Below are 10,000 nucleotides of genomic sequence, written 5' to 3' on the forward strand. Positions count from 1 at the left end.
ACCTTATTATAAGTAAGTTTGACACCCGTTGCAAACCTGTGGTAAACAATTTATAAGCTGGACGCAAACCTGTTGGAAACAAGTAGTTAACCTACTGTAAAGTGCTTTAAACCAAAAGTTTCTTTTTGTAAACCTGCTGTAAACAAGTTGTAAACATGCGGTAAACCAAAAGTAAACTTGTTGTAAACCTGCTTTAAAACTGTGGTAAACAAGTTGTGAACCTGCTGTAAACATGCTGTAAACCAAAAGTATACATGTTGTAAATCTGCTGTCAAACTGCTGCAAGCAAGTTGTAAACGTGCTGTAAACCAAGAGTAGCTTGTTGTTAACCTGCTATAAACCTCCTGTAAACAAATTGTAAACGTACTCTAAACCAAGAGTAAACTTGTTGTAAAGCTGTTGTAAACATGGTGTAAACCTGCTGTAAACAAGTTGTAAAGCGGTCGTAAACCTGCTGTAAAATTGTTATAACAAGACGTAAACCAGTCGGAAACCTGTTGTAAACTTCTGGAGCGACAGCACTGAAAGGATCTCAAAAGGAGGAGAAGAAGGAAGATGGAGAAAACCAGCAGTGATGGATCGGCAGGAGAGAGACAATTAAGGAGGGGCGGCGAGGGGAGCTGCTACTCCGACATCAAACATGGCGAGGAATTTAATGTTCCTTTTACAGCTCCATTTGCATGTTTATAAGGAGGAGTGGCAGCCACACACACACACACACACACACACACACAACCACACACACACACACACACAGAGTCATGTTAGCGCTTCACAATCCCATCATCACACAGACGCCACCGCCTTCATTAGTGCTGATGGGACAGGTCCTTGCAAGGTGTGTGTGTGTGTGTGTGTGTGTGTGTGTGTGTGTTTGTCTTACTGTAGCGATGGAGATTCTTCACTCTTCAACCCCACAAATAATAAATAGAAATAAATTCACCGTCAAAGGAAATGGATGCCCTGGATTTCAAAATAAAGTTAATAATTTAACATTTATTTTTATTTTTATTGAATATTTAAAGAGTGAAAGAAGAACCCGTCCTCCCACCTGCAGGATGGATAGATAGATAGATAGATAGATAGATAGATAGATAGATAGATAGATAGATAGATAGATAGATAGATTGCTAGCCTGCTAATTTGTTAGCTTGCTAGCTTGCTAGATAGATAGATAGATAGATAAATAGATAGATGGATACACACTGTTATTTTTCCTGTGGTTGCTAATTATTTCCAAACAATTGCTGTTTTTCCACAACAAAAGCCCTCCATCCACCCATCTCTCTCTCTCTCTCTCTTTTCTTTTCTTTTTTCTCAGCAGTGCATCAGGCTTGCGCTCCGGCTCTCGGGGATCCAGTTTTTAATTTCACGTTGCCGTCGCACATTTACCGCCGTAATGAGCGGCGATGCCTTCAGGCGACACGCCGGAGTTCCTGTTGCCTCTGTGGATTCCTCCTCCTTTTCCTCCCCCTCTTCTAGATTTAATTCACTTGTTTGAGATTGTTCTGTTTTGTTTAGCTAGCTAGTTTTAAAAGATAAAAGCGGGATGCTGGCGTTTGATTATCAAAGTGCTGTGCTAAAGTTTAAACAATCAATGTGCGATGCTAGTATTCGATGATTCAAGTGCTATGCTAGGTTCAATGACGAGTCTGCTATACTAGGTTCAGATGATTAAATATGCTATGCTAGGTTCAGACGATTAAATATGCTATGCTTGGTTTGGATGATTAAAAATGCTATGCTAGGTACACATAATTAAAAATTTTATGCTAGAGTCAGAAGATTAAAAACGTTATGCTAGGTTCAGATTATTAAATATGCTATGCTAGGTTCAGATGACGATTCTGCTATGCTAGATTCGGATGATTAAAAATGCTATGCTAGGTTCAGATAATTAAAAAGTTATGCTGGAGTCAGATGATTAAAAAGTTATGCTGGAGTCAGATGATTAAAAATGCTATGCTAGGTTCAGATGATTAAAAATGCTACGCTAGGTTCAAAAGATTAAAATGCAATGCTAAGTTCGGTCGATTAGAAATGCTATGCTAAGTGCTCGGATGCTAAACCCTCAGAAATGCAGTTTCAGTGAGGACCCTGAACGCCACACAGCTATCAAGGAAAAGCGGTAAACGTCCTATCTGCACACACACACACAGAGGAATGTGTGTGTGTGAGTGTGCATGTACGTGCACTCTCTCAACAGCCCCACATTTCTTCCCGCCGTCTGATTGGTCGAGAGCTCCCGGGTCCTCACCTGATCCGGTCCGGGACCCGTTGCGTCTGGTTGCCGTCGCTGTTGCAGTTGCCGGCGTACTGCGAGCGTCCCGCCGCCCCCACGTCCCGCCGCAGCGCCATGGCGCCGTGGGTCAGAACCGACACACCCTTGGCGATCCGCCTGCGGGAGGAAAGGGGGGTTACCGGGTCTGCGGGACCGGGACGAAGCTCCTACATCTCCGGTATCTGCAGGACGCAGCTGCGGAATTTGCATCCCATAATATGGAATAATCCATCCGACCTGCGTCGCTGCCCCTCGGGGAGGCGGGGGGGAACAGGAGGGAGGGAGGAAATTTCAGAGGAAGTGTTTTAAAGAGGAGAAAACAAGTTCCACAGACAGATTTCTCTGTCCAGACCTTCAAAATAAAAGTTCACAGGGGAAAAATTGCATGAAAATAAATGATATTAAATTTCAGAATCAAACTCCAACAGATGAGTAAAAGGTGGGAAGGTTGACTTCCTCTTTTAGGAAAGGACGTCCTCCCTTTTTCCTGGGAAATAAAATAAAATAAAATAAAATAAAATAAAATAAAATAAAATAAAATAAAATAAAATTTTATTTATTTACTATTTTTTTTTCGAGATGAAACAAATTTTCGGTGGCTGCCTTTCTCTTTCCAGACCTTCAATATAAAAGTTCCTGGGTGAAAATTTAAAATAAAATAAAATAAAATAAAATAAAATAAAATAAAATAAAATAAAATGAAATAAAATAAAATAAAATAAAATAAAATAAAATGTGATTTAATTTCATTTAACTAAACTGCTGGGATAGGCACCAGCACCCCCCACACATTGTAGGACAAGCGGTCCATAATGGATGAATGGATGGATGAAATGACAAGAAACTACATCAAATTGAATGAAATTGAATGAAATTGAATGAAATTCAACAAAATCCAGATGGTAATGGCGGCGCCGCCTCCCCCTCCGTACCTCCTGGGCTCGTCCCTCCATCCCTGCGGCCGGATGGCGAACAGGGCCTTGGGCAGCCCCTCCAGGCCCAGACCCGCCAGCGCCGGACCCACCGCGAACCACATGTGGCTCGGACCCGCCTGGCCAGACGCCCACGCCGCACGGAACACGAGCTCCGCCTCCTCCAGCGAGCAGTACAGCAGACGCACCTGGACACACACACACGCACACAAACACACACACACACACACACACAGGGAGGAGGGAAGGAAGGAAGGAAAGTGTGAGGAGGTGAGGGATAAAGTGAACCAGATACAGTGGAGACCCTTTGGTTGTGATGCAGCGGCTAGGAGTTACCATGGTAACCTGATTCTTTAACATTAACACACACACACACACACACACACACACACACACATGCACGCAGTAATGCATAATTGTCCTTGTAATTAATGACAGGCCAGAGTGGGCGAGGGGCGGAGCTTAACCAGCTGGCCTGCCAATCACAGGCTGGCGCCTGGAGACATGCGATGATTAGCTTTCCTGCACACACACACACACACACACACACACACACACATACCTATGGATTTAATACATGCACACACACGCCTATGGATTTAATGCACACACACACCCATGGATTTAATACAGACACAAACACACACTTATGGATTTAATTCACGCACACACACAAACACACAAACACACACACAAACTTTACTATAGACACACACTTATGGATTAAATACACACACACACAGACACACACACGCCTATGGATTCAACAGACACACACACACACATACCTATGGTTTTGATACATGCACACACACACACGCCTATGGATTTAATACACATCCACACACACACACCTATGGATGTAATACACACATAACACACACCTTTGGGTTTAATACATACTCACACACCTTTGGAATTGATACACACACACCCATGGATTTAAAACATACATAAACACACACTTTTGGATTTAATACACACACACACACACACACACACACACACACACATCTGTGGATTTTACACACACACAAACACACATACACACCTATCAATACGGATGTGGGGAAACACACACTTATGTGTGAAGGTCTTATACATGAGTGTGTATCGGCGGCGCCGGGGAAGATTAACGACGCAACATCTGTCGCCACGGCAACGGGGAAGGGGCGGGGCCTGGAGGGTGGAGCGGGCGGATATCAGGTGTAAATAAAGCCGCAGATGGTTCCAATCCTGAAACCGTCTGCTGCTGGGAGGAGGTGAGAAGAAAAATAGAACGCCGTGTGTGTGTGTGTGTGTGTGTGTGTGTGTGTGTGTGTGTGTGTGTGTGTGTGTGTCAGCGTCGGGCAGATTAAAGAGACCCTTCGGTTCCCCATCAGAGCTTCATGGCGGGATTATGCGGAGAACCTGCGCCGAACCCCGACGCTTTGCATAATGGGGCTCCGAAATGAAAACACACGGGGTGTGTTAGACACACACACACACACACACACATGCGCGCGCACACACACACACACACACACACACACACACACTGAGCAACAGTAATAGAACACAGATGCAGCGCTGCTAGCATACACGCAGGATTGTTCTGACACCTTTGACCAAAACAAACCCCTCCCAAAAAGGATCTCCTGTGGATCAGGTTCTCCTGTGGTTCTGGTAGAACCTCGGTTCCACCCGCCGTGGAAGAACCGCATTTGTTTCTAGAAGGATCCGAGGTTCCAGGACGCTCACCTGGGCTTCGTTCTCCTTCAGCAGACGTTTGGTTCTCGCCCCGTCTGGGTCGTCCGTCACGTTGAGGATAACCACGCTCTTCTTCTCCCAGCCGATGAAAGAGCCGTCCGTCATGCCCTCCACCATGGCCAGGAAGTCCTCGTAACCATGGTGACGGGTGGTGACCACGGAGAAGGCGGTCCAGTCGTACTCCTCCAGCACCTCGAAGATGACCTCCAGCTGGAGCGAGGTGGAGCAGGTGAACTGGAGGTAGATGGAGCCGCTCTCCTGGGACAGGAAGTCAAGAGGTTTGACGTGCTAAGCTAACACCGCTACAAGTTAGCGCCTCGGCTCTAGACGGCTGCGGTTGACCAGGGGTACGGGACGCCGACCAATAAGAAGGAGAAAATATGCTAAGCTAATGGAAGCCGATGTGGCTAATTGTTCTGGAGGTATGCTTTGTTTCTAGTGTGTTTACAAAAAATGCTATGCTTATGCTAATGCTTATATTTACAGATGCGCCCGACCAAAAAAGGTCAAGAGGCAGGGTTTCCGTGGCAACCGAGTCCATGCGATCGTTCGGCGTCGCCATCGAAGCCCGTTGGCGTCACGTTTTTCGGGAAAAGTTCGCAACGTTCTCACGCACGCGCGCGAAACTATTAATACAACCGCGGCCGAGAGCCAATCACGTGAGAGGACGAGTCCTAATCCACGTTCCCTTTTCTTAGAAGGCCTCGTGAGCGACGTGCTCCGGTTCTAGCTAAGCTGAGGAGACGAATAACAGCTGAAAGGAGTCATCGCCGTCTGAATGGAGGTTCCACAAAGGAACAAAGAGAACGTTCCCCGCCGCCGCTGCAGCCGCCGTTTAATCTGGAGCCGCCTGCCAGGCGGAGAGAAGGGCTGATTTCTCCCTTTGTGCCGGGATTCCAAAGGGGCCCCATTATTCCCACCTCCGGCCCTGGATGGGATTCCAGATCAATAACAGAAGCGGAGATACTTCAAGAGGGCTTCAGATCATCAAGTGAAGCCTTTCGCTCTCTGCGCGCCCGAAAAGCCGTCTCTTTTCCGATCGGTCGGTTTCAGTAGGGAGAAAACAAAATGGTGGCCGGAGGCTAGCTCATTAGCATTGCCGTATAAAAACTGAACTGATCGGCGTTTTTTGATCCTGTGAGAAAACGTCGGGCTACGTCGGTAAGCGGATGGAGCATTGAGAGGATGGTGTTAGCAGATACAGCTAGCTTGACTGCTAGCGGGTCAATGGTGAGACGTTAGCATGAATGCTAAATCCCTAAAAATGACAAGTGAGTCGGACCCCGAGGCGAGCATCTGGACGTTTCATTTGTACCTGATGTGTTCCGGCGCGCTTCCACTTTTATTTTGACTTTTTTTTTTTTCATGTCGCCACTCCGTCGGCGCCGCGGAGCACGGAATTAATTAGCACACCGTCGCACCGCCTCCTTAAATGTCGCCCGTCGACCTCCAGTAAATAAGAGGCGTCACTTCTGAGTCCGACGAAAGGTAATTTAATTTTCTATTTCCTGTTCCCAGCGGCGCCGGGAGATAACGAGATCAGGCAGGCTAACGGGGAAGCCGCGCTAGCAGCCGATCCAATGAGAGGCGGCCTGAACCTGATCGTCCTGACAGCTCCGAGGAGGCGCCGGGACTTTCCTTCGAGCTCTGCGGGTGATTAGCATATTTTGGCTAATATATCTGATTTGTGGAGAACGTGGCAGGAGAACATGGAGGCTCCGTTTAGGGAGAACTCAACTTCACTAGAGCCTTCAGTCACAGCGCAGGACAGGTCCAACTATTGGTTCTGGACTGTTAAGGGAAGGCGGGGAACCCGGCGAGAACCTCGACTGATGGAACCCAGGAGGAGGTGCTAGAACTTGGACTGGAACCCGATTAGACCCCAGGACTTGTATGCAGATAATCTTTCTTGGACCGGAACCCGATTCGAGCCCAGGACTTGTATGCAGATGCATCGGGCGCCATCTTTCTGTGGACGTCTGCTAAACCTGTGTGGGTTCTTTGAGGAGCAGCAACGGAGAACCTACTCGCCTTCCCCATCGAGGCGGTTGGTGAAGGCGCCACCCACCTGCGGCTCCCTTCCAAGACTGGCTCCGCCCCCGACGGCGACCACGGGGACGCCGGTCTGCGCCGACACGAACTCCAGCATGGGCGCTAGCGGCGCGCGGTTCGGCGGCGGCGGCCGCTCCTCCTCGAACACCAGACCCTGGAGGTGACGGGGCAGAAGGTCAGGTGATGAACGGCGGCGGACAAAAGGGGCGGGTCTTAAAATGCTTCCTGCTTTCGGGGATCGACTTTCATTCATCAAGTGGCGGCGAGACACTTATTATCATTATATCTGGGCAGCGGGAGGCTAAAGGCTAACAGGAAGTGATGCGATCGTTGACGTTGACATCAGCGTTTGGAGAACCCGCTCGCTAACAAGGAAGTTAAACGATCCAACCTGAGCGGGAGAACCAACACGATGAGATCCCGTTCAGAGCCTGGTTCCACTGCTGGTTCCACTGTGGAACCTGGAGGACCAGCTGCATGTCATCGTTAGTATGAAGGAAGGGCTGCTGTGATTGGTTAGTGTAATTAACCAAGTAGCCAATCACAGCAGCCACTTACAATACCCGATTACAATCACAGTAACCAATCACAGAGGCCAATTACAATAATCAATTACAACAACCAATCAAGGTTTTAAATCACAGTAGCCAATTACAATAACCAATTACAGTGACCAATCACAACAACCTATTACAGCAGCTAATTACAATAACCAATTAAAGCAGTCATTTTACAATTATCAATTACAGCATCCGATTAGAACAACCAATCACGACAACCTATTACAGCAGCCAATTACAATAATCAATTAAAATAACCAATCACAGCAGGCAATCACAAGAGCTGGTAACTGTAATTGGCCTCTGTGATTGGCTGCTGTGATTCTTCTTCTCCTTTCGGCTTTTCCCTTCAGGATCTCCACAGCCAATCCACCTTCTCCAACGAACCCTCCTCTCTCACACCTTCATATCTTCTCTCACTACGTCCATCAATCATCTCCTTGGTCTTCTTCTAGACCTCCAACTCCAGCAACTCCAACTGACCTTCTCTCCAAACCATCTAACATGTGCTGTTCCTCTGATAGACTCATTCCTGATCCTATCCATCCTGGTCACTCCCAAAGAGAACCTCAACATCTTCATCTCTGCATATACTCTGTCTCGCTGCGACTAACTTTCATTCCTCTCCTTTCCAGAGCATACCTCCACCTCTCTAGATGTTCCTCTACCTGTTGTCTGCTCTCACTCCAGATCACAATGTCATCTGCAAACATCATGGTCCATGGGGGTTCCTGTCTAACCTCATCTGTCAGCCTTTCCATCACCATTGCGAACAAGAAGGGGCTCAGAGCTGATCCCTGATGGAGTCCCACCTCCACCGTGAACTTCTCTGTTACCCCTACAGCACAGCGTACCAATGTCTCACAGCAAGCATACATGTCCTGCACCAGTCTTACATACTTCTCTGTTATCCCTCCAGCACACTACTGTCTCACAGCGAGCATACATGTCCTGCACCAGTCTAACATACTCTTCTGCCACCCCAGATTTCCTCATAAAATACCAGTTCCTCTCTTGGCACCCTGTCATATGCTTTTTCTAGGTCGACAAAAACACATTGCAGCTCCCTCTGGCCTTCTCTGTACGTGGCTGCTGTGATTGGTTGTTGCAATTGGTTACTGTAATTGGCTGCCGGTCTGAATGTGTTGTGATTGGCTGCAGTCTGTTGGCGACCATTACCTGCAGCGGCGTGGTGGCGAGCAGCTCGCAGAGCTGTAGCAGGAGGCTGCCGGGGCTGCTCTCGTTGACGGTCAGGTAGATGACGTTGGCGTGACCCGACGGCGTGGTGACCATCTCCCCCATGAGCGCCGCCAGCGACAGCGACGACAAGGAGGAGGAGAACAAGGGCGGTACCGCCGCCGCCGCCCCGGGCGCTGCCGCCATCGCCGCCGTGTCCGTCACTCCCCTCCCGCCTCCCTTGGCGCCGTTGCCCGTGCCGGGCCCCGGCTCGCCGGCCCCCGCGCCCCCCGCCGCCGCCGTCTCCGGGAGGTGGGAGGAGCAGGAGTGGACCACGGCGATGTTCACGCCACCCAAGTCCCTCTCTCTCTCCCGGGGCCGGAGCAGCAGGGGAGGCGAGGGGCGGGCGGGCCCCGTGCAGGCCAGGACAGCCAATAGCAGCGAGAGGCGAGAGGCGGGCCTTGGGGCCACCATGGGGTAAAGGGGGGGCCAGGGGGGGTCAAAGGTCGGAGAGGTCGGAAGGGGGAGGGGCCAAAGGGGGGGTCGTCACCAGGAGAGGGGACCCTGGAGGGGGACACAGACAGACTAATGAGGAAAATGAAATAAAAAAACAATGAAAAATGTAATAAATTAATTAAAACGATGGATTTGTTAATTTAGAAAAATAGATAAAAATGTATCATGACATGGAATTACTTTTTAACCCTCGTGCGATCTTTACATTGCGTTTACTCCCCTTGTCTTATGGGTCAAAAATGACCCATAAGACAATCTTTGTACCCTAGTGGTTTACAGCCCACATGGAAACATAAACAAAAAAGAAATATCACTTTTTCTAATTATGGGGTCTCTTTCGGAAAAGTCATAAAATTTCAAGTTGAAAAAAAAAAGGTTAAGGTGTTTTTTCTAAAGCTAAACATGGCAGTGGGTCACTTTTGACCCGCAAGAAAACACAAGGGTTAAAATGAAACTGAAAAATTGTAAATTAAAAATGTATAATATGCATGAAAGTTAAACATTTTATTCTTAAAGGTAAGATAAGATAAGAACAACTTTATTAATCCCGAAGGAAATTGTTGTGCCAGAGTTACAGAAAATATAACAGTAATAAATAATAAAAAGAAAAAGGCAGAATTAGAAATAAAAATAAACTATAAACTATAAAGTGTCTTAGGTAAATGGAATGATTAATATAACTCAATTCAATTGAAGATGATTTTTAAAGATGACTAATAATTCTATAAACACTA

The 10,000-nt window shown here is 47.6% G+C and overlaps 1 protein-coding gene across 1 annotated transcript in view; it reads right to left on the reverse strand.

Moving 5' to 3' along the window:
- The window catches only part of grin2da (glutamate receptor, ionotropic, N-methyl D-aspartate 2D, a), a 65,827-nt gene that overhangs the window by 25,000 nt on the left and 30,827 nt on the right, over positions 1–10,000 (reverse strand). The window contains exons 2-6 of the mRNA XM_086171456.1: positions 8,754–9,314; positions 7,031–7,168; positions 4,954–5,220; positions 3,214–3,401; positions 2,258–2,398 (exon numbers count right to left, since the gene is read on the reverse strand). Of these exons, the coding sequence (XP_086027582.1) occupies positions 2,258–2,398; positions 3,214–3,401; positions 4,954–5,220; positions 7,031–7,168; positions 8,754–9,224 (1,205 nt within the window). The 5' untranslated portion in view covers positions 9,225–9,314. The remainder of the gene's footprint in view (positions 1–2,257; positions 2,399–3,213; positions 3,402–4,953; positions 5,221–7,030; positions 7,169–8,753; positions 9,315–10,000) is intronic.

The sequence above is a fragment of the Fistularia commersonii genome, chromosome 24, assembly GCF_037954325.1.
Source record: "Fistularia commersonii isolate RoL2024-O1a breed Wild chromosome 24, RoL_Fcom_v1.0, whole genome shotgun sequence".
Classification (NCBI taxonomy): domain Eukaryota; kingdom Metazoa; phylum Chordata; class Actinopteri; order Syngnathiformes; family Fistulariidae; genus Fistularia; species Fistularia commersonii.